Source organism: Pogoniulus pusillus, chromosome 37 (assembly GCF_015220805.1).
Source record: "Pogoniulus pusillus isolate bPogPus1 chromosome 37, bPogPus1.pri, whole genome shotgun sequence".
Lineage (NCBI taxonomy): Eukaryota > Metazoa > Chordata > Aves > Piciformes > Lybiidae > Pogoniulus > Pogoniulus pusillus.
Genome location: NC_087300.1, coordinates 686,887 through 708,954, shown reverse-complemented (window position 1 = coordinate 708,954; position 22,068 = coordinate 686,887). Strand labels below are relative to the sequence as shown.

Genomic DNA, 22,068 nt, shown 5'->3' with positions numbered 1-22,068 from the left:
CGGGGCCGGCAGGGGGCGCGCCGGGAAGCGGCGGAGCGGGGCGAGGCGCGGCGGGGCCGGCAGGGGGCGCGGGGCGGGGCGGACACGTCGGCGGGGCTCGGGGCGGGGCCGCGCCGGGCGCCGAGCGCCATGAAGGACTGTGAGTACCGGCAGATCCCGCCCGGGGTAGCGGTCCCGGCACCCGGTGCAGTCGCCTCGCCGCCTCCGTTACCCACCGGTTCGGAACGGCCCGGTGCGGCCCGTCGTCCCCGGCGGAAGTGGGAGGTGTTCCCGGGCCGTAACCGCTTCTACTGCGGCGGCCGCCTCATGCTGGCGCGGCACAGCGGCGTCTTCGCTCTCACGCTCGGCCTCATCCTGGCCACCAGCGGCCTCTTCTTCGCCTTCGAGTGAGTCCGCGCTGCCGGGCCGGGGGCTGCGGGGCTCGGGGGGAGTCCTTTTGGTGCGAGTCCCTCCGCTGGGTGCCCCCTCCCTGCCTGCCGCGGACCCTCTGGCGTCCCCTGTCCTCCGTGCTCGGCGCTCCTCTGGTGCCTGTCTCCACCCCGTGCTGGGAGTCCCTCTGCTGTGTCCCCCTCCCGTGTTTAGAGTCCTGCTGGTGTCCCCCTCTCCATGCAGGGGGTCCCGCAGGGGTCTCTTGAGCAGCTCTTGGCCCCTTCTTGTTGGGGGGCTCTGGGGTAGCTGGCATCCCAGCTGCACTCCCACGGTGGGAGGGGGTGGGCCGCCGTGCCCCCCACGGGACCCCTGCGCTTCCCTTCCCCCACTGCCCCCACGAGGCATTCTCCCTCTGCGCGGCCCCCAGACCCACTTTACAGGCTTTGGCTTTGTCTGTCCCCAGGTGTTTTCGTGTGGGGGGCAGGAGGGGCGGGCAGGGGTGGCCCCGGAACTTGTTTGCTCAGTCTGGCGCTGGAAGCAGTTCAGCAACCTCTCAGCGTCCCTCCCTGGCCTCTCAGCGCTCTCCCCCATCTCCCCTCCTGCTACCGAGGAGGGAACTCGTCCAGAGCTGCGGCCAGGAGACCCTCCCCAGGACTGTGGGACTTGGTCCGTGGCGGCAGCGGCAGTGCTGCTTCTGCTAGAGGGGCTTGAGAAATGGTGAGATGCTTTGGGGTCCCCCTTTGGGGGTCTGCAGCTCTGTCCCCCGTGTGCAGTGTCTGTGCAGGAGGAAGCTGCCTCCCCCGGACCCCTTTGCTTTAGGAGGCTGCTGCGCCCCAAGGGGGAAGCCAGGAGCAGCCTGGTATGTCCTGCGCTGCCCAGGGGAGCTCCGAGGGCTGCTGCCATCCTGCCTCTGCCTCGGGAGGGAAGGGAGCTCAGGTTCTCCTGCTGCCATGGCAAGGGTCAGGGTCGTGCCTGCCTCGGGATCACGGCGTCATCTCTGCCAGCCCCAGAGCAAAGCTGCCCAGGGCTGCTGGCAGCAGATGAAGGCATCTGATGGGATTAGAGCTTCTGCAAAGTCAGATGCGCTGAGCGGGGCAGGCAGCTGCGGGAGGCAGTCGCAGCATCCTGCCACAGAAGCTCCTGTCCTGGTGTCATCTGTGGCGCTCTGGCAGCTCTCTGCCGTGTCTGGAGCTAGCAGGCAGCACAAGGACTGCTCTGTGCAGGGCCAAGCAGCGGACATCTGCTGTGCCCGCCCTGCTTGCCTGCTCGCTCCTGCTTGCTCGAGGACATCCTGGGGCTTTCCCAGTTGCTGCTTCAGCAGCTCCCCGCACGGGTGAGGGTTTGCTGCCTGGGGAGCAGATGCCTCTCGCCTCTGCACTGCACTTCTGGTGGGGGGAGCGAGGGCCAGAGGTTGTCCTGGAGAAGGGGAGCCAACAAGCTCACATCTCTCATCAGGGACATGCATCTGTTGGAGAGGGTCCAGAGGAGGCCACAAAGGTGATCAGAGGGCTGGAGAACCTCTTCTGCAAGGCCAGTCTGGGAGAGTTGGGACTGCTCGGCCTGGAGAAGAGGAGGCTCTGGGCAGATGTTGGAGCAGCCTTCCAGTAGCTGCCGGGGCTCCAGGAGAGCTGGGGAGGGATAGTTCAGAAGGGCCTGCAGGGACAGGACAAGGAACAGTGGTTTGAAACTGGAGCAGGATGGATTTAGGTTGGACATTAGGAAGAGGTTCTTGACAGTGATGCTGGGCAGACACTGGCACAAGTTGCCCAGGGAGGCTGTGGCTGCCTCCTCCCTGGAGGTGTTCAAGGCCAGGCTGGATGAGGCTCTGAGCAGCCTGTGCTGTGGAGGTGTCCCTGCCTGTGGCAGAGGCTGGGACTGGATGAGCTTTGGGGTCCCTTCCAGCCCAACCCATTCTGTGCTTCAGTGGTTTCAGAGACATTTCTGTCCCTCTGCCAGGCAGAGGATCGAGGGGCTCAGGCTGGAGGGGTTTTGTGGCTTGGTGGCCGCTTTGTTCTGGGCAGCTGAGCTGCAGAGCTGAAACAAAAGTTGCTTAATCCTCTCGCTGGGCTGGCAGCAGCCCGCGGCCAGCGGCACTCCCGCAGCCTGCCTGCTGCCTGCGCTCCCTGGGCCGCTTAGAGCTGCTTAGAATAGCAAATCCCTCTGCAGAGCCAGGGCAGGAGGCTCTGCAGCTCCATGCCACGCACAGGCCTGCTCCTCGGCACCTTCTCCCATCTTGCTGCCAGCACCGGAGCTGCCCTGCGGGTCCCCCTCTGTTCCAGCACAGCCCCAGGCTGTGCCGCAGCAAGCCCGGGGGCAGCCGCGGTGGCTTGTCAGAGCAGTGTCAGTGCTGGGAGGTGTCCCCTTCCAAACATCTGGCACAGCATGAAGGGCACAGGGGGCACCCAGAGACAGCAGAGCTGCGCTGGATCCAAGCCAGGCTGCCTCTCAGCTTCACACACTGGACCAAAAGGGGTCACGGCCACACTGCTTTGATCCCTGCTGAGCCCTGGTGTTCCTCCGTGTGTTCTTGATGCTGCGCTTGGAGAAGGTGACCTGACTCTGGGGCAGCTGGAACTGATTCTGGGACCCCAGGAGGGCAAAGTGGCCTTGTGCAGGGGTTTGTATGGCTGTCTGCAGCAGCCCGGGCCAGTGGGAGGTGTACTTTGGGAGCTAGAAAGGAGCTCTCTACTCAGGGTGATCAGGTACTGGAGCAGGTTGCCCAGGGAAGTTGTGGATGCCTCATCCCTGGAAGTGTTTGAGACCAGGATGGAGCAACCTGTGGCTAGCAGGAGGTGCCCCTTCCCATGGCAGGGGGTTGGAACTGGATGAGCTTTGAGGCCTCTTCCAACCCAAACTATTCCATGGCTCAAGATCTTTGTGCTACAGACCTGGGCTCCCAAGTGCCATGCCAGTGTCTTCTGGGTTGGCTCTTGCTGTGCCAAAGGTCTCTGCAGGGCAGCAGTGCTTCACCCCAGCCCCCAGTGCAGAGTGCCACAGCTGTGCAGTGCTGCAGCCCAGGTCGGTAACTGTCATTGTGTTCTCTTTCAACAGCTGCCCCTTCCTTGCCAGTCACCTCACCTTGGCCATCCCCATCATTGCAGCCGTCCTCTTCTTCTTTGTCATCAGCTGCCTGCTGCAGACCAGCTTCAGAGACCCAGGAATCCTGCCCAGAGCCACCCCCAGCGAGGCTGCAGACCTGGAGAAGCGCATCGGTGAGAGCTGAGTTCCCTCTCCTGCCCGTGGGCCTCTCGGGGTGTGCTCAAGGGCTCCTTGGGGTCTTCTCTCCCTACCCCTTGTCCAGGGCTGGAGAAAAGGCCAAAGTGTCAGACTGTGAGGCTTGGCAGTGCCTCGCAAGGCCTGGCAAGAGGTGTGGTGAGCTCCTCTAGCCTGAGGGCAGGTCGGGGCTGCCCCAGCTCCTGCCCCCAGGAGGATACCAGAGTGGGCAGCAGCCCTGTGTGGAGCTCAGGAGAGAGCTTGTCCCTTTGGTGTCCCAGGGCTGAATGCTCCCCTGGGGACTGGGTGCCAGCAGAAAGCTGTGTGTCAGAAGCACACTGCCAGGCTCTTGGAGACACAGCAGCTGCCTGTGCTGCTCCGTTGTGTGTTGGTCACTTCAGGTGTTGCCCGTACTCAGGGAATCTGGCCCTGCACCTTCTGCAGAGCACAGCTGCTGAGAGTCCATTCAGGCCTGAATGCTTCTTGAGATCTTGGAACAGGCTGGGCTGAAAGGGATCCTCCAGTTCCAACCCCCTGCCCTGAGCAGGGACACCTCCCACTGGCCCAGGTTGCTTGAGGCCTCATCCTGCCTGGTCTGAAACACTTCCAGGAGTGAGGCTTCCACAGCTGCTCTGGGCAGCCTGTTCCAGTGTCTCACCACCCTCGTCCTGAACTTCTCCCTGATGTCCAACCTAAATCCACCCTGCTCCAGATTCAGTCCGTTCCCCTTTGTCCTGTCACCACAGGCCCTTGCAAAAATCCCTCCCCAGCTCTCCTGTAGCCCCTTCAGGTGCTGGGAGGTTGCTGGAAGCTCTCCCTGGGGCCTCTCCAGGCTGAACACCCCCAGCTCCTCAGGCTGGCCCCGTGGGGCAGGTGATAATTTGCCTGCTGGGCTGCAAGGGTTTCTTTCTTGTGAGGGTTTCTGACCTTGTGCTACTGTTTGTCCCCCTCTAAAGCCTGCAGTGTCACCCAGGTTTGGTGGTGGCCAAGCTGTATGCAGCCAGGATCAGGGCACCTTTGGTGGCAGCAGTGACTGCTTCAGCAAAGCTGATGGCAGGCAGCTTGAGCCTGCCCCACTGCAGACAGTTGTGAGGCAGGAATTCAGCATCTGACTGAAGAAAGGAGGTTCAAATACCAAACGTCCCCAGGGTGGTTCTCTCTGCTTCCATTTATCAGTGTCTGGAGCAGTAATCTGGCTGCAGATGCTGCCCAGTGTGCCAGCTGTTGCTCTTGATATAATCCACTCAGTATCCTCTTACCCTGCTCGCTGGTGCAGCTCTGCTGCTCAGAGTCGCAAAGATGCTCTTTGAGGAGTGACTGAAGGAGTCGGCCCCAAAGCTGCCTCTGTGTGCAGAGGTTTCCCAGCTCCTGCTTTTGGGGGTCCTCAAAAGCACACACAACTGTCCCTGAAAGTCCTCAGTTCCCACCCTGAGGAACAGGAATCCGACTGCCCTGCTGACTGCCCTCCTGCCCGTCTGAGCTGCAGGAGGGGATTGTGGACTGGATCCTGGGAGGAGGTTCTTTGCAGTGGGGGTGTGCCACTGGAGCAGGTCACCCCCTCCCTGGAGGTGTTCAAGGCCAGGCTGGATGAGGCCTTGAGCAGCCTGGGCTGGTGGAGGTGTCCCTGCCTGTGGCAGGAGGTTGGTGCTGGACTGTCGCTGCCTCATGCTCTTGTTGCCCATGTTCTCCAGCTCTTGCTGCTGCCAGGAACCTGGCACATCAGTGGCACCCTCTGGGTGGAAACAGCTGCTCTGTGCTCCAGGCCAGTGCAAGTGCAGGACAGAGGCCCCAAAAAAGGCCCCAGGCACTCTCATGGTGACTCCTCCTATCCCGTGGCACAAACGATGCATGAGCACAGCCCAGTCTGTCCTGCCTTGGCCCCTGGGCTGGGTCCCACTCCCTGTGCAGCTGTGGAATGCAGGTTGGGTGCTCGCACACTGCTCCTCCTCTCCTGCTGGGTTCCCACACTGGGTGGTATTGAAGGTCACAGAACCAAGCAGGTTGGCAGAGACTTCCAAGCTCCTCCAGCCCAACCTGTCCCCCAGCCCTGTCCAGTCAACCAGACCGTGGCACTCTAAGTGTCCCATCCAGGCTTGGCTTGAGCACCTGCAGGGACAGCGACTCCCCCACCTCCCTGGGCAGCCCATTCCAGTGCCAATCACTCTGCCAGCCCAGCCCATGCTGTGACTCCTGCTCTGGCTCAATGCCTCCCTGGAGGAGCTGAGACCTGCTGTCTGTGCTGCTCTGCCAAGCTGCAGATGGGCAGGGGGCAGCCGGGGGTGAGGTGGGGGTTGGGGGTGCAGGGGCCTGCCCTGCCGCAGCCTGACCCTGCCTCCTTGCCTCGCAGACAGCATGGGCACCTCCAGCTACCGCCCTCCGGCGCGCACCATGGAGGTGGTGATCAACAAGTACGTGGTGAAGCTCAAGTACTGCTACACCTGCAGGCTCTTCCGCCCACCCCGCACCTCCCACTGCAGCGTCTGCGACAACTGCGTGGGTGAGCGCCAGCTGCTGCCCGCCGCTGCCTGCCATGCCGCTGCCAGCCTGCCTGGGCTGCTGCAGCTCTCCTCGCCCCTGCCCCCTGGCTTGGAACCCGGAGGGCTTCCAGCTGCGTTCCAGCCCGACCCGTCCCGGGGGTCTGCAGGAGTGGAGCCGTGCTGGGGTCTGCCGCTCGTGCTGCTGCTGGACAGAGCTCTGGAGCAGGGTGCTGAGGTTGGAGCCAGTCCAGAGGAGGCCACCAAGATGCTGAGAGGGCTGCAGCAGCTCTGCTCTGAGCACAGGCTGAGAGAGTTGGGGCTCTGCAGCCTGGAAAAGAGAAGGCTTCCAGGATCTGAAGTGGGCTCCATGAGGGCTGGGGAGGGACTACTGACAAGGTATGGGAATGTTAGGAGGAGGAGGAATGGGTTTGAACTGACAGAGGGGAGACTGAAAGTGGATGTTAGGAAGAAGTGAGGGTGGTGAGTCTGGCACAGGTTGCCCAGGGAGGTGTTCCAGGCCAGGCTGGAAGAGGCCTTCAGTGACCTGTTCTAGTGGGAGATGTCCCTGCCTGTGGCAGGGGATTGGGACTGGATGAGCTTTGAGCTCCCTTCCAACCTAAACCATTCTGTGATTCTTCCCACTTGGAAGCAGCATCAGCGCAGTGGCTCAGGGCAAGCACATGCAGAGCTGCTGCGGGAGCTGCTGCCTTGCAGCTGCTCTCTTTCAGTTTCAGTCACAGTAGGTGTCACCAGTCACAGGGCTGCTGTTCAGTAGGGCTTGGCCTTTGATGCTAAAAGCAGACGTGGGCAGGTGGCAGAGCTCTGCTGGCACTGCTGCTCAGAGGGGTGCTGCTGCCAGGCTGCTGGGCCAGGGCTGGGTTTGAAGCCCTGGGCTCTGTGTGAGGTGCAGGTCAGCAGCAGTCCTCACCACCTCCTTTTTGTTTCAGAGAGGTTCGATCACCACTGCCCCTGGGTGGGCAACTGCGTGGGGAAGCGCAACTATCGCTACTTCTACGCCTTCATCCTCTCCCTCTCCTTCCTGACCGCCTTCATCTTCGCCTGCGTCGTCACCCACCTCACCCTGCGTGAGTACCAGGGCTCCTCGCTGCCCCTGTGCCCTGCCCTGCCCGTGGCAGCCTGAGGCAGCTGCTGCTGCACCGAGCCTGGGCAGGGGCTGGCTGCCTTCTCCCAGGCTTTTCAGTGCAAGTGTCCTGCCTGAGTCAGGCCTCAGCCCACAGGCGCCTGCAGATGCACCCTGCAGAGAGAGCTGCTGCCTGGCTTAGCCCCTCCAGAGCAGAGCTGCTGCTGGGTGCTTCTGCTCCTCACCCTGGCAGCCCCAAGCCTCCCCAGGCTGTCTGCACGCTGACACAGCCCAAGGCTGCAGGTGCTGCTCAGGCAGGTCCCTCTGGCCTGCAGCAGGGTGGCTGCGTGCTGGGGAGCCAAGCGTTGGCTGGAAGTGCCAGGCTGATGCTGTTCCTCTGCTGTTATGCTTTGCAGGCTCTCAGAGGGATGGGTTCCTTGCCACCCTGAAGACAACACCTGCAAGATATCCTTCTGGTGCCAGCAGCTGCTCGGCCTGGCAAGCAGTGATGCAGCCACACTGACCACGAAGCTCTTTGCAGGGCCCCCCTGGTGTCCTTTCACCATTTAACGTAGTACCCAAGCAGGGGTCAGGCATCTCAGCATCTGCAGATGGCATCACCAGACTGGGCAGACCTTTGTAGTTCAGCAGCAGGGCCCGAGGGTGCCTGACAGATTTGTTTCCCAGTTTAGGAGGAAAGGGAAGTGGCCAGAGCAGGCTGTGCCCTGCTGGGTGCCTGCGCAGTGGGACAGGGAGTGGGAAATTGTGGCCCCAGGGTGTACAGGGGCAGCGCAGAGCCCCCCGGGCAGTCCTGCTCTCTTCCCGGGGTGCTTTTGTTCCTTGACTGCTGCTCACTGTGCTGGAGTTGGTGATTTGCTTCTTCTCAGTCTGGTCTATTCTGGGCCTCTCAGGTTTTCACACTTACTTAGTTGCCTCCAACCTGACTACGAACGAAGATGTGAGTACCTGGCACTCTGCAGGGCTGGCCCTGCTCCCTCCCGGGCTCTGGAGGGCATCCTTGGCTGCCTGCCTCGGGGCAGTATCTCCATGCTGCCTGCACTGCCTGCCTCTGATAACCCCCTGCTGAGCCAGCAGTGCCCGGGCTTTGAGCCTGTGGGTTTTGGTCGCTGAGCAAGGGGAAGGCAGCATGAGGCAGTGCCACACGTGGTGCTTGGCAGTGCCAGGCTCTAGGGTCACACACTGCAGTGTTTGGAAGGCCACCTGTGGGGGCTTTCCAGCCTGCCTGTGACTGCTTAAATTTAGGGCTTGTGAGGTTAAAAGAAGCAGGCTGGCCCCGGGGTGCTGTGGGTGCCAGCCATGGGCTCTGTGTGCAGCACACAACCACAGGCTTCCTGCCAGCCCCTTGCTGCTCCCCTGGGCTCTGCTGCTTCCTCGTATCTCACAAGCAAGTCTTCAGACACCTCCTGAGATCCACCTCAGTCTGGTGGATGCCCCTGGGGACTCCAGGGGCCAAATGAGAATGAGTGCCCTGAGCAGGGCAGGTGGGGTGGAAGTGCAGAATCTGTCTGAGCCCCGGGGGCAGAGTGCAGCCTTCTGGCCAGCAGCCCCCGTGGCCCTTGCTGGGCCTTCTGGCACTGCAGGCAGCAGTTCTGCATCCCTTTTTTGGGCTTCTTTTTGCCTTTTTTTTACCTTTTCCTTTCCTCTCCACTTTTCTGTTCTGCTCAGAGGTGTTGCTAGACCTGCTCGAGGTTGCAGCCCAGAACTGAGTGCCAGTGGCCCTTGCCTCTGTGGCTGTGGTGCCCACCTTGCCAGCTTTGTGCTGCAAGTGGGGAGAGGAAGTGAAAACAAAAGGAGGAAATGCCCTGGGGAGTGGTTGCTGCAGGCAGGGGCCTGAGCCCAGGTACAGCATCTGCTGCGCACTGCTGTGTGCCCACGCTTGGTGTGAGCTGGGTTTTGAAACCAGAGCCCCAGTGGCAGCCACACAGGGTGGGGAGGTTGCCTCCTCCCAGTGCAGCACAGAATGAGAATCCTCTGCTTGGTGGTGCTTGGAGGAGCTGGAGAGGGGCAGTGAGCTAGAGCCTTGCCTAGCAGAGAGCGAGGAGGAGGCTGTGCTGGGGGTGGTGGCCCTGCAGGGGGTGCAGCACGGGGGGGTGCAGCGCAGGGGGTGCACAGCTTTGGGGCTTTCTGTCTGCAAGGAGCAGGAGCAGCTCAGTCTCTGGCTGCCCTTCTGCAGCCATCCTGCTTGTGAGAGCAGAGGGAGGAGGGGGCTGGCAGCAGGGGAAGCCTCGGACCCTTCAGCGGGGATTTGAGCCAAGGCCACTGCTGCGGAGCTGTTCCACTGCCACTTCTCTTCTGCCTCAGTCTCCTTTCTCTTTCAGATCAAAGGGTCATGGTCAAGTAAGAGGGGCTCAGAGTTTGCCAATCCCTACAGCCATAAAAGCATCCTCACGAACTGCTGCGCGGTGCTGTGTGGACCTTTCCATCCCAGGTAGGAGCCTTCGCCCCCCCCAGGCTGCTGTCAGCTGCATCCTGCCCTGAGAGGGCCCTTGGAAACGAGACCTTTGCCACAGTGCAGGGAGCCAGAGGCAGCACAAACATCTCTGCCTCCATGGTGAGGAGGAAACAGCTTCCCAGCCTTGAGACTGCTGCTTCCCAAGCTTGAGCTTGATGAGTTCAAGTCACAGCATCGTGGAATGGTTTGTGTGGGAAGGGCCTTTTAAAGGTCATCTAATCCAGCCCCCTGCAGTCAGCAGGGACCCCCTAGCTAGAGCAGCTTGCTCCAGAGCTCCATCAAGCCTGGGAGCAGGCCCGGGTGTGAGTGTGAACTACACTAGCTCCAGATGCACAGCCTGAGACACCATCCCCTGCTGCTGTGTGCTCCACATCAGTCCCAGCTGCATCCAACCCCCAGAAAAGGGCATCTCCACATGCCCTGGGACAAGCTGAGAGCCCCAGGCCAGCATGCAGGGCTCAGCTGCTGCAGCCAGCCTGGCTCTGCCCTCTGATTTTAAGTGCCCCCAAGTTTTTTGTTGGGTCCAGAGGTGGCAACACACCAGGGCTGGCATCCAGAGGTGGTCAGGCCATGGGCTCAGGGCCTGAGCTGTGCCCTGGGAGGCTGTGGCAGACCTCCAGTGTTCTCCTCTAGCTCTTTTCCTCCATCCTTGTTTTCCTGTTGTGAAGCTTTTCTCTGGTTCCCATTTGGGTTTGTGGTGACCCAAAGCCATTAAGTGCCTGCAGGCTGTGTGGTGGCTCTGTGGCAGCTCTGTGGTTTGCTGGTGGGCAGGAAGCTGCCACCCAGCAGCTCCAGCTGGTGCTCTGCTTAGCAGTGCCCACAGCAGAGCCCTCTCTGTGGCTCCTGGCTTCAGCAAGGCTCCATCTCCTGAGCTCCTCTGCCCTGCGCCCTTCCCCTTCTCTTTTCCAGTTTGATAGACAGAAGAGGCTTTATCCAGCCAGAGGTCGGGACCCCGTCCAGCCCCAAGAGTGAAATCCCCTCCTTTGGAGCCAAACCTGACACCAGCATGGTAGGAGGCATCCCCTAGCAGTGCTGTGACCTACCCAGTGCCTGCTGTGCTGCACCTGGCTCCAGCCACTGCCTTGCCCTCTTCCCATCTCCCCGGGCTCAGGAGGGACAGACCCAGAGCTGCCAGAGACTCACCTGAGCCACTTGTTGCCTTTTTTATTAATTTATTGCCTTTGTTGCTTGTTCCACTGTGATGTGGCCTGCCTGGGCCCTTGGCCTGCCTGGCCAGCAGCGTGGGAGACCCCCAGACGCCTGCAGAAAGCAGAGGGTCCCTGCTGCACCCTGGGGCCCAGGCGGCGTTGGGGAGCCAGCAGACCCCTGAGCCTGGGGTGTCTGCTCCAGGGTGCCGTTGCCTTTCTGAGATGGGCCCGGGCTGGGGGACTGGCAAACGGTTCCCAGTCTCAGGCTGGTGGAGGTGCAGGATCCCTGAAGCCCTCTGGCTCTCCACTGACACCTCCTGCTGGCAGGGCAGGGCTGCTCTGCTGCTCCGCGGCCAGGCCCTCGCCTCGGGCACCGCCAGCAGCTGCTGTGCCCTGGGGAGTTGGGGCTGCTCAGCTGGAGGGCTCCCGGTGGAGGTGGAGGCTACCCAAGTGTGCCAGCTGCTGTCGGCCCTGCCCTCTGGTGCTTGGTTTGGCCTCACCAGTCTGAGAGGCAGGAGTTAGGCTGAGCCCTGCTTCGTGGGAGGAAGCAGCAGGCAGTGCTCTGTGCTGCTTGGCAAGGCTGCAGGTGTTGGGACTGGGGGACTCTGAGCCCCGGGGGCTCACCCCCTTCCCAGGTGGGGTTTGGCAGAGGAAGCAGTGAGTGGGAGATCAGGAGATGTCCTGTCAATAGGAGACCAGGAGGCACCAGAGAAGGCTGTGAATCCCAGGGGGGCTTCCCAGGTGCTGCTCTCTGAGAACCTCACCTTGAGCTCTGGGTTTGGGTTTCTGGCTGGCAGATGAGCACCCTGCACCCTGCCATCCCCAGCACCCTGGGAGAAGTCCCCTGGGGCCTGGGCTCGTCCACCAGCAGCACTCTGTGTGTGCAGCAGCACAGCAGAGCCAGCTCTGTGCCACAGGCCCTGTCAGCAATACTTGAATCCTGTTCCTGGAGCTGCTGGATGCTTTTGCACAGTTCCTGGGTGGGCTTTTCGTCTGCGTGGGACTTCTGCTCGGTGCAGCTGGTGTGCATGTTGGCACCGGGGCAGAGGCTGTGCTTGGGGGCAGGATGCCTACCCAGGTTTTCCCACGGGTCAGACTCTTCTGTTTTGACCTCAGGCAGCACATCTCTGGGGGCAGCCTGTGCCCACCGCAGTCACCAGCGTCGTGCCCTGCACACCAGGAGTGACCACTCCAGGCTGTGCCCGGCTCTGGGGTGCACTGGGCGATGGCAGTGGCACGACGCTCCCCTGGCCTGCACGGGGGGCTGGGTGCTTGTTCGTGGTGGCCCCCAGCTCTGCCGTGCCCTTGCTGAGGAGCTGAGAGCCTGCTGCTGGCTGCTGAATTTCTGCCGGATCCCAGCAGATGGCCCTCACCACCCGGCAGCTCCAGCAGCCTCCAGCCCGCGGCTCTGCCAGCTCAAGTGCCCTGCTGCGCTCAGAGAGCCTGCCCTGCCCTGCCCTGCCCTGCCCTGCCCGCTTCTCCCTCAAGGCTGCCCCCCGTGGGCCTTATCTCTGCCTTTGAGGAGCCTCCTAGGGGCTGGTGCTGGGCAGTGAGGAGCAGGGTGGGAGTGGTGCCAGGGGCCAGAGGCCTGCTTGGGTTTATTTAAACTGATTTCCTTTGTTACTCGACATAATAAAGTTTATTTTTAAAGAGCTGCAGTGCTTGGGTTGTTGTTCTGCCCCTGCGGGCAGAGGAGGGCAGGTGCCTTGGTGTCTCGCATCTGCCAGGTGGCAGCTGGGCTCAGGGCCGTGGAAGCTCCTGCAGGAGCTGCTGCTCAGTGCCCATGGGATTGTCCTGTCCCCTGTCTCCAGGCCGGGCAAAGCCTCCTCTGCTCTCTGCTCCCCTTCCCCATCACCTCCTTGCTCTTTCCCCACCCACCTGGCTCAGGCCAGGGCTGTGCCAGGAGCTGTGGCTCCCCTGTGTGACCCAGCCAGGCTGGCAGGTGCTGAGGTGCATAACCTGTGGTGTCTTCCCCAGGAGGATGCCTGCCAGGACTTTGCCATTTCCTGCACAGCCTGACTGGATTTGCCCCTCCTTGGACCTTAGCCCTGCTTGCTGGGGGTTAGCTGGTAAGAAAGTGCTTCCTTCTCCCCAGCCACCCACCTCACCTCCACTGCATGACCAGCTCTGCCCATGGACTCCATCACCCTCCTCTTGTGTTGACATCTCTGTACTGTGTGTCTTGTCCATCCCGCTGGTGTGAGGGGCACTGAGCCCTGGGTTGTGCCATCTCGCTGCAGGGCTGTGTGGCAGAGGGGTTGCCCACAGCCCTGGTGAGAGGAGAGGGATGATTGCCTCAGTTCTGTGCTGGGGCTTGGTTCGAGGTGGAGCCACCCATGCTGTGTGTGGCTGAGGGGAGACGAAGATCTGTGCCATGCTGTGGTGGTTTGTGCCCGGCAGAGCTGCCAAGCTGGGGCTGGAGGAAGCCCCCAGCTGATACAGAGATTCAGTGTCTGAGTGAGCTGTGGCCCAGCCAGAGAAGCAGGAGCCTGCAAGGGAGTTCTGATCCGCTCTGCCTGGCTGATCCCTCTCCTCCCTCCCCAACCCCTCTCTTTTCCTTTCTAACCCCAGGTTCCTCCTCCCACATGCCCCTGGTAAGGTCCCTCCAGCACTTGCTGTGGCACAGCTCTGCTTCACTCCTGGGCTCTGGAGCTGCCCCCAGCAGCAGTGCAGGAAGGCTGCCTCATCCTCCCCACCCCTGCTCTCCTCCAGCCTGGACCATCGCTTAATGCCACCGAGCCTGGATGCTTCTCTCTGCTGCCTGCTGCTGCTCACTGGTGGATCTCTGGCACTAACCCTTTCTCTCTCTTTCTCTCTCTCTTCCTCCCCCTTCTCCCCCTCATGCTGGCTCACTGCCCTCTGCCTGGCGTGGAGCAGCCCACGGGAAGCCAGGACACGGCGGGCAGCAGCCGAGAGACCACAGCCATGACCACCACGAGTGCCTCCGCTGGCCAGGGCTGTGCTCCCTGCTCCCCACCGCCAGCGAGGAGAGCAAGAGGCCGAGCACAAGGAAAAACTTCTCCAGCCCTGCCGCGGGGCCCGAGATGCCCTCCCGTGGGCTGCGAGCTCAAAGCCATAGCGCTGTGACCCCCCCCAGTGCAATACCGGAGCGCTGCCGGCCCCAGCCGGACGGACTCACTGCACCAAGGCCGCCTGCGAGCAGCAGCTTCACCCCCCCGGGAAGAGGTCTTCCCTCCTGCAGCTGCTGGAAGGCAGAGAGCAGCATTCCAGAGGGCTTTGGGAAGCAGCAGGCTTCGCTCCAGGGCGTTTACAGCCGAGCTGGCAGCATCACCCTCCGAGCCCCACCAGCCCCTCTCCGAGCCGTGCCCGTGTGCCAGAGGCCCTGCTCCGGACGGCAATTGGCTCATGGGCAGAGTTCACCTTTGCGGCCCCCCCCCGGGCAGCTGCCCTGGCCCTGTGCTCTCTTAGCCTGGCTCCAGGTTTAGGGGAAGGGGCTCAAGCCCTGCAGCACCTTGAGCAGCGCTGCGGAGCCCAGCGCGGAGCCCGGCAGGATCCATCCCCCCCCGCCCCGTTTTATGCCTTTGACTTTTGTAACAGAGTAAAAGTTTCTCCTATTTACTGTACACCAGCGTCGGGCACGGAGGGCTCTGCGGGCACGGGGGCTCTGCTGGCGTGGGGGCTCTGCGGGCATCCGTGCCCCTGCCTGGCCGTGCCAGTGCTGCGTGGGGTGAGGGAACTGAGTGGGGTAATGGAAGGTTGCTGCCTCTCTGCTACCTGCCGTGGTGCCAGGAGCTCCCTGAGCCGGGCTGAGGCTGCCCTTGGGGGGGAACACAAACTGGCTACTGGACTGAGCTCAGCCTAGCCCCCACCCCGGGCTTGCCGCCTTGTGTTTGTGCAGGGCGAGGAGGTGTGTTTAAGGGGAGGGAGTGGGGGTGGGTGTACCTCGGACTGCCCCTTTGGCCTCCAGCCCCTCAATGGGAGCTGTTCTGCATGGTTGGAGCTCTGCAGGTCTCTCACCCCTGGTGCTTCATCTGCTGGCCCGAGGGTGGGAGACAGAGACAGTGGGCTCTGATGTGCCCTCTCCTCCAGCAGCTCCTTCTCCCGGCCCCGTGGGGTGCGACCTGCTCCCAGGGCGGATCAGGCTCCTCTGGGAAGAGCTGCACATGGCACAGCTCTGTGTGGGGACAGGGAAGAGCTGTGGGGAGGCTGGCAGAGCTGGCATCCTCCTGTTGCCTGCACATGTGAGCCCCTCTCTGGGCAGGGGTACCCCAGATCCGCCCCATGCCCAGAGACATGGCCGGGAGGGGATGATCAGCTCCAAATCTCCCCTTGTCAGGGTGGGCAGGGAGTGATTTGGAGGCTGGAGGTGTTCTGGCTGGCACATGACTGGCAAAACCGTCACAGACTCACAAGAAGATTTGGACTGGACCTTCAAGATCATCCAGTTCAACCCCCTGCCTCGTCCAGCCTGGCCTTGGACACCTCCAGGGAGGAATCCACAGCTTCTCTGGGCAGCCTGTCCCAGTGTCCCCCCACCCTCATAGGAATGAGCTTCTTCCTAATGTCCAATCTACTCCTGCCTTGCTCTGGTTTCTGTCTGTTGACTCATCCTGGCACTCTCAGCCCTGGTCAGAAATCCATCCCCAGCTCTCCTGTAGCCCCTTCAGGTCCTGGAAGGCTGCTGGGGTCTTTCTCCCACCCTCAGTCCCCACCACCCTTCATCTCTGTGGCCCACAAGTGAGGCAGGGTGGGGACGACAGTGCCAGGGTAGCACTGGGGGGCGTTCGCAGGGATGAGTAAAGCAGGGAGTCATTAAAACCCCTTTGTCACCTCGGCCCGGTGCCAGCAGCACCTGCCCCAGCCTGCCCTTCCCGCACGGCTCCCGCACAGCAGATAAGGCCTGGGCTTGGCACGAGCCAAGGCTCTGCCAGTGTGGCCAGGAGCAGCTGGCGTGTGGCAACAAGCTGGAGCAGGCTGAGAGTGAAACTGCAGCAACGCGGAGCACAGATCCTAATCGCAGCAGAACAGCTCCAGCACCCACAGCCAGCTTGTGGGCAGCGCAATGCCCCCAGAATAGGGCTCAGACCTCAAACTCCGCAGCGGCTGGGGAGGGCACACAAGTCCCTGGTGAGATGCTGGGCGCAGGAGGGCAGTTCTGGGCTGTGTAGAAGCCCCAGGTTGGACCGGATGATCCTTGTGGCCCTCCCGGCCAGATCATCCTTGTGGTTCCCTCTGAGCAGATGATCCCTGGAGCCCCTCCCAGCCGGATGGTCCTCGGGGCCCCTCCCAGCCTGGCGTTCTGCGATTCAGGTCCTGTGGGGCGGGGAGGGTCCAGGGTCCCCCTCTCCAGGGCGTTCAGAGGGTGGCTGGCGTGGGGCAGTCCCAGTGTGCGGCAGCTCAAAGCCCTGTGCTGGGGCGGTCCCTCCCCGGGCGCTTGCTGAGCCTCTCTGCCTCGGTTTCCCCACCTGTGGGAATCAAATACCTGCCCGGCCAGCCCCGGCAATTACCAGCAGTTAATCACCGCAGCAAAACGGCAGCGATAGGATTTTTTTGGGGGGGAGGGGAGGAGGAAACCTTTCTTATGCCCTGGCACACCTTGTGCCCCATTTCTCGGGAGGGTTGGGGGGTGGCAAGAGCTGAACTCTACCACATCTTTGCCCCAAACGGTACCCCACTGCCTGCCCCCCCTTCGATGGGCGTCCCCTAGGTGCCAGGGTGGGCGTTGGCTAGGGGAAGATCCCCAGGGCAGCCGTGGGTGCTGCACCCACTGCCGAGCCCTCCCCGGGGAGCCGCAGGGCAGGGCGTTGGCCACCACCCCTCGCCCCTTCCCCAGCGCCCGACGCCTGCGGGCAGTGGATGATTCACGGCAGTTTTCCTTTTAAGGCTGGGCTCGCTGGGGAGGAAGCAGAGGAGGAGGAGGAGGAGTGGGACACTCCTTCGCCCCGGCTGGCTCCTCCTGCTCTCGCTCGAGGCTCCGACGCTCAGCCAAAAACGAATCCCGGCGGCAGGGCTCGGCAGAGGCTCCGACGGCTCCAGCCCCGCTCCTCGCCCAAGCGTCTGCGCTGCGCCCGCGTCCCAGCCATGGCAAGAAACCACCAAGTGCAGAAGGCCAAGCTGGCCGAGCAGGCCGAGCGCTACGAGGACATGGCAGACTTCATGAAGGCCGTGGTGGAGCACGGGGAAGAGCTGTCCAACGAGGAGCGCAACCTCCTCTCGGTGGCGTACAAGAACGTGGTGGGCTGCCAGCGCTCGGCCTGGAGAGTCATCTCCAGCATCGAGCACAAGACCGAGGAGGGGGACGACAAGGCACAGCTGGTGAACGAGTACCGGGAGAAGGTGGAGAGGGAGCTGAACGGCGTCTGCAAGAGCGTGCTGGCCCTGCTGGACAAGTACCTGATCAAGAAGGCGAGCGACGCCGAGAGCAAGGTCTTCTACCTGAAGATGAAGGGAGACTACTACCGGTACCTGGCGGAGGTGGCCACCGGGGAGGACCGCAAGAAGACGATAGACAGCGCCCAGGAAGCCTACCAAGAGGCCATGGACATCAGCAAAAAGGAGATGCAGCCCACGAACCCCATCCGCCTGGGGCTGGCCCTCAACTTCTCCGTCTTCCACTATGAGATCGCCAACGCCCCCGACCAGGCCATCTCCCTGGCCAAGACCACCTTCGACGAGGCCATGGGGGACCTGCACACGCTCAGCGAAGACTCCTACAAGGACAGCACCCTCATCATGCAGCTGCTCAGGGACAACCTCACGCTATGGACAGCTGAGTGCGCCGGGGAAGACGGCGGCGAGGCTGGAGAAGAGCCCAAGAACTGAACGGCCCCCACGGGGCTGGGGACCGGCCCCACCTGCCCCCTCAGCCCCTTTGGCATCTCCTCATGTGGCTGATTTTTGGTTTGGTTTTAGGTTTTTTTTTGGTTGTTCTTGGTTGTTTTTTTGGGGGGGAGGTGTCTCAGCTCCCCCTGCCTGGATGCCAGGAGTGGGGGGGCAGGCCGTGCGTGGTGGTTGCTGGGTGGCTTTGGCATGGCCACCCCCTCCATCCTCCCACATCTTCCCTGTCCCCCAAGCTTTTGTCTGTGGGGTGGAAAGGGAAGGAGAGGGGGGAAGGAGAGGGCTCCACCTCGGAGGGCTGCCAGCCCAGCATGTGCCGGCTCCAAACCCACACCATTCCAGAGGGCTGGAGCTGCAGCGGGAGGAGGTGAGGGGCTGGGATGGGGTGAGAAGGGGGGTCCGGGCAGCCCCCCCATCCCAGGGTTCAGGGAGGGGGTCGCATGTTGCCAAAGCCTCTGTGCCTCTCCAATAAACCATCTCCTGCACGCCTGCCTCTGGTCTGCCTCGTCTCTCCCCCGCGCACGTGTCTGGGCAGCTCCCGCTCCGTGTCCCAGCCCGGCAGCATGGGCAGCAGTTGGGTCCCCTGGGATCTGCAGCATCACTCTGGCTGCTCCCAGTCCCTCTCAGCCCCTTGACAGGGTTTTGGGGTACCCAGCGAGCCCCAGCCCTTGGAAAAACCACAGCTGGTGGAAGGGCTCTGCTCCGTGGGTGAAGGTTTTGGCAGCCCCACGCGGCACTGGGTACTCCGCGGGGCGAGTCGAGATTCCCTACCCCGTAGGAGGGTGCCCCAAGCCCTCGGTGCAGATCCGTGGTGCTCCCAACTCCACCACCATGGTCCTTGTGAAGGTTTTTAGCTTCCCCCGTCAGCTCTTCTCTATGTCCAAAGTGTTGTGGGGGCCCTAAAGGAGCATTGATAGTGACACGGGGACAGCCCTGGGGTGTCCTCTGGGGTGGAGAGCTCTCCAACAAGGTCTGGACGTGCTGGAGAGGGACAAAGCTCAGCACTTCTGGCCCTGGCGTGCAGCCACAGAGAAGGGTGCAGCACAGAGCACAGCCCCCCCCTGCCAGCACGAGTTTCGACAAGAAGAAATAATTACGCTAAAATGCAGGCAGGGCAGGCAGGGCTGAGCTCACCACAGCAGGCAGGGCAGCACCGGCCTTTGATGGCAAGCGCCGGGATGCAGCGAATGCGGCGGGACTCAGGATGTGCCACCCTGCCCGGGGACACGAGGGGCGCGCCAGCCCCGACCCCCGGTCACGGGTAAACCCCAGCGCCCAGGGTGCCTCCCGAAACCAGCGTGAAGCCCACGGGACTGCTCCTCCCTGCGCGGCCATCGGCCGGGGACACGCCAGGGTCTGCCGAGGGAGAGAGCTGGCGAAACCAGAACCTGCTCACCTAGAGTGGCGCAAGCCAGGGGGCACAGAGCCCAGCCGAGGACACTGATCCCGGTGCCAGCCCCCCCCGGCCTCTCTGCATCCCCACCATAGCATCCCACGGCAGCCGAGGCGGCCGCGCCGTGGTCCGGGGCAGGTTGCGATCTGCTCGCCAGGGCCGAGCCGCGCTGGGGGCCGCCGGCGCTGTCGGGAGCCCAGCCGGTTCCCGGGGGGGAGGCCGGTGAGAGGCCCCGACGCTTGGCCTCCGCCTGGCCCTGAGCGCTCCCAGCCTGGGAACCGGCCCCAGCCCTGTAATTAGCGATCCGGGGCAGGCCGACGTGAAAAACCAGCCCAGGGCTCCGGCCGCCCTGCAGCCCGGCGGGCACCGCAGCAGCCCCGGCTGGTTGTACTGGGAGGGTCCGGGATGGGAGCTGGGGGATGCCCCTGCCCCGGGGGAGGTTAATGGGGGGATGGCAGGAGGACAGAGGGGGTCCCTTTGGGCTCCCACGAGTTAACCGAGTTCGCCAGCAGCCGGAGCGGCAGCCTGGCTGTGCCCTGCAGCAGGGGATGCTCCTTGGCCCTCCCAGTCAGTCCAGCAGCTTTTTGGAGCTGGGAAGAAGGCCCCCAGGAGACACACACACCCACACCCCCCCCAATGATACCTTCAGTGGGAGGGTTGTCTGCTGGGGAGCAGGAGGTGCTCCTCAGAGTCTGCTTGGATCCCCTCTTTTGTGTATGGTTGTGCGACCTGGATGGAAGGGACCAGGGTGCCGCTGGACACCAACCCCGTCCTTGTGCCCCGGCTGGGACATACGGGGAGGATGCCCGCAGAGTGCCTGGCACAGCACAGGAGGGGGCAGCCAGCAAAGGCCCCCAGCTGCGGTGTTTTAGGGTCTTTAACAGCAGAGGAGCCAAGCGCTGTCGGTGGTCTGGGGCCAGGCAGTGTCCCCCTACTCACACAGCCTGGCACTAGGAGCAGAGTCCTGGCACAGCCCACACACAAGGGCTGTCCCCACTGTGGCTGGTGGCCCCGGGGTTAAGGCTCCTGCAGCAGGTCTCTGAGGACAAGTAGGAGCTGCCACCCCCAGGCCCAAAAGGCTCTGCCAGTCCTCATTGGGGCTGGAGGGCTGCAGAACCCAGAGCCTGGCTTGTCCCTCGTCCCCAGGTGTCAGTGTCCCCTGCAGGGCTTCGTGCCTGGGGCTGGGGCTTGGCTGGCTCCCGGCCGAGGCTGAGCCACCGGCAGCACCTCCCTGGTGCGGCGGCACCGAGGCAGACAGCAGTGCTGGGTGGCTGCCGCGGCCGGCCCCGGGGCAGCACGGGGGTGCCAGCAGGGTGTGCCAGCCTCGGTCTGGTCTGGGGGCTCTTCAGAGGTCAGAGAAGCTTTCTCGAGCCACCACGTGCTGGGCACACTCAGAGTCTTCAGGCAGGAGCCCCCTGGCCCCTTCCTGGGGCAGCTGCTGTGGGGGGGTCACACTGGCCCCATCCTCTGGATTCCTCACCCCTGGAACCATCCCAGGACAGGTTGGTTGGGGCGCTGAGCAACCTGCTCTAGATGAAGCTGTCCCTGCTGACTGCAGGGGTGGGGCTGAACTAGATGAACTTTAAAGATCCCTTCCAACCCAAACCCTTCTGTGACTCTCTCAGCCTGTCTCGTCCATCCTACAGCCCTGCTGAAGCTCCCAGCACAGAGCTGAGCCCTGGCAGACTCCACTGCAATGGCTGGGGATGGCCAAAACCATTTGGTGTCTCCACACACTCGCCTAGGGCTGGCTGGACCCGACCCAGGCATTGTGTTCTGGGCGGTGGAGAGAGATCCTGCAGCTTCCTGGGGTTGAGCTACCTCTGGAGAGCTGCTGCCTGCCCAGCAAGCAGCTGTGGTGACATTTTGCAGGGTGGGATGTGCAACAGGGGCTGCAGTGTGGGGACCTGGACAAGACAGGGGTTGGAGCTGGAAATTGGGGAGGGGAACACAGCAAACCTCAGCCCAGTGGCTGCAATTTCAGGCTGATCCCTTTCACTCCAAAAAACATCACCTGACACATGTTCAGCCTCTCCCAGGAGGTCCCACTGGTGGTCAGAGTGGGCTCAGCCCCTCCTGGCGCCAGGCTTGGAGGGGCCAGGGCAGGTAGGACCAGCTCTGCAGAGAGCCTGTCCCCCCCACCCAGGGATGTGCCTCGGCTGGGGTGACTAATCCTGGCCCTTTGCCCTGCCTGATTGCTCAATGGCAGCGACAGAAGCCAAAGTGTCACCTCCCTCAGCTGCGGGGAGCCTCCCAGCGTGGGGACATGTGGGTGCAGGAGCTGGCTGATGGCACACTCGGGGTTCCCAGCCGACTGTACCCACTGCAGGGCCAGTTCCCTCTTCACCCTGACCAGGAGAACGAGGCTCAGCCCTGCCCAGCTGCAGATCCCAGCCCAGCTCCTGCTTTCCAAGCCTGGGCTGGGAAGAAGCCCTTGGAGTGCAAACCCTGCTGGGCTGGGGCTGTAGCACTTCCAGACCTCAGCGTTCCTTGGCTTGGAGCCCGCAGAGGTGCCCTCAGCTGGGAGGTGTCGCACCTCCCATGTCCTTTTCCTCCGGCAGCAGCAGCGCGGCAGGGTCGGGGCTGCAGCTAGCACCTGGCTATTGAAACAAAGCAGCCAAGCAGCTGCAGAGGCTTTGGCGGCTCCTGCATAACTCCAGCCCAGCCTTCAAAGCCCTTCTAAGCCACCCAATCTCCCAGCGCCACAGAAAAAGCTGCCAGCAAATCCACATGGGTATGACCCCAGCCCCACTGCTTCCCAGCAGCCACAGGCAGCAGAGGGGAGTCCACCAGACCCCAAGGCAGGGATGGAGTTTCAGCTCCAGCTGTGGTTGGATCAGCCTCTAGACCCTCAGGTCCAGAGAGCACTGAAGGCCACTGCCAGGTTGCAGCCAGGAATGCTGAGGGAGATCCCTGGGATCTTGGGGAAAGAGCTCAGACACTGCCAGCACCCAGGAATTGGACTTCTCTGCTGGACATGTGGGACCTGAGCTGCTGCAGGCACAAGGTTGTGGCTTGTGTGTGCATGGAGGCCTCCTGTGTTCTCCTGAGCTCCACATCCTGGCCACAAAGCTGTGAGGGGCAGGAGAATCCCATTTTAAATCCCTGCCAAGCAG

The 22,068-nt window shown here is 62.8% G+C and overlaps 3 protein-coding genes across 10 annotated transcripts in view; all 3 read left to right on the top strand.

Moving 5' to 3' along the window:
* NUDC (nuclear distribution C, dynein complex regulator) overlaps positions 1–22,068 on the top strand; it is a 64,480-nt gene that overhangs the window by 17,206 nt on the left and 25,206 nt on the right. The gene's annotated exons all lie outside the window — the stretch shown is intronic.
* Positions 102–14,345, top strand: ZDHHC18 (zinc finger DHHC-type palmitoyltransferase 18). 8 transcript variants are annotated; one of them, XM_064172535.1, is made up of 10 exons: positions 102–386; positions 3,421–3,581; positions 5,930–6,079; positions 7,007–7,144; positions 7,557–7,605; positions 7,996–8,098; positions 9,480–9,589; positions 10,523–10,622; positions 12,739–12,830; positions 13,639–13,728. In XM_064172535.1, exons 1-9 carry the CDS (start codon positions 130–132, stop codon positions 12,778–12,780), a joined length of 1,110 nt encoding a protein of 369 aa, XP_064028605.1. In that variant the 5' UTR covers positions 102–129; the 3' UTR covers positions 12,781–12,830; positions 13,639–13,728. The 8 variants fall into 8 exon arrangements, with proteins under 8 accessions (XP_064028605.1, XP_064028600.1, XP_064028599.1 ...); XM_064172530.1 differs by lacking the exon at positions 10,523–10,622 and having other exon boundaries at positions 3,496–3,581; positions 13,639–14,345; XM_064172529.1 differs by lacking the exon at positions 10,523–10,622 and having other exon boundaries at positions 13,639–14,345.
* On the top strand, positions 16,362–17,844 carry SFN (stratifin). The gene has a single exon (XM_064172666.1). It carries the CDS (start codon positions 16,579–16,581, stop codon positions 17,542–17,544), a length of 966 nt encoding a protein of 321 aa, XP_064028736.1. The 5' UTR covers positions 16,362–16,578; the 3' UTR covers positions 17,545–17,844.

What these genes read in the sequence shown, in the direction of transcription:
- ZDHHC18 (XM_064172529.1), top strand. Translation starts at nt 130, where the DNA reads ATGAAGGACTGTGAGTACCGGCAGATCCCGCCCGGGGTAGCGGTCCCG. An exon ending in GGCCTCTTCTTCGCCTTCGA is followed by an intron (nt 387 to 3,420) that starts GTGAGTCCGCGC and finishes CTCTTTCAACAG; the next exon opens with CTGCCCCTTCCTTGCCAGTC. An exon ending in AGACCTGGAGAAGCGCATCG is followed by an intron (nt 3,582 to 5,929) that starts GTGAGAGCTGAG and finishes CTTGCCTCGCAG; the next exon opens with ACAGCATGGGCACCTCCAGC.
- SFN (XM_064172666.1), top strand. Translation starts at nt 16,579, where the DNA reads ATGATTCACGGCAGTTTTCCTTTTAAGGCTGGGCTCGCTGGGGAGGAA.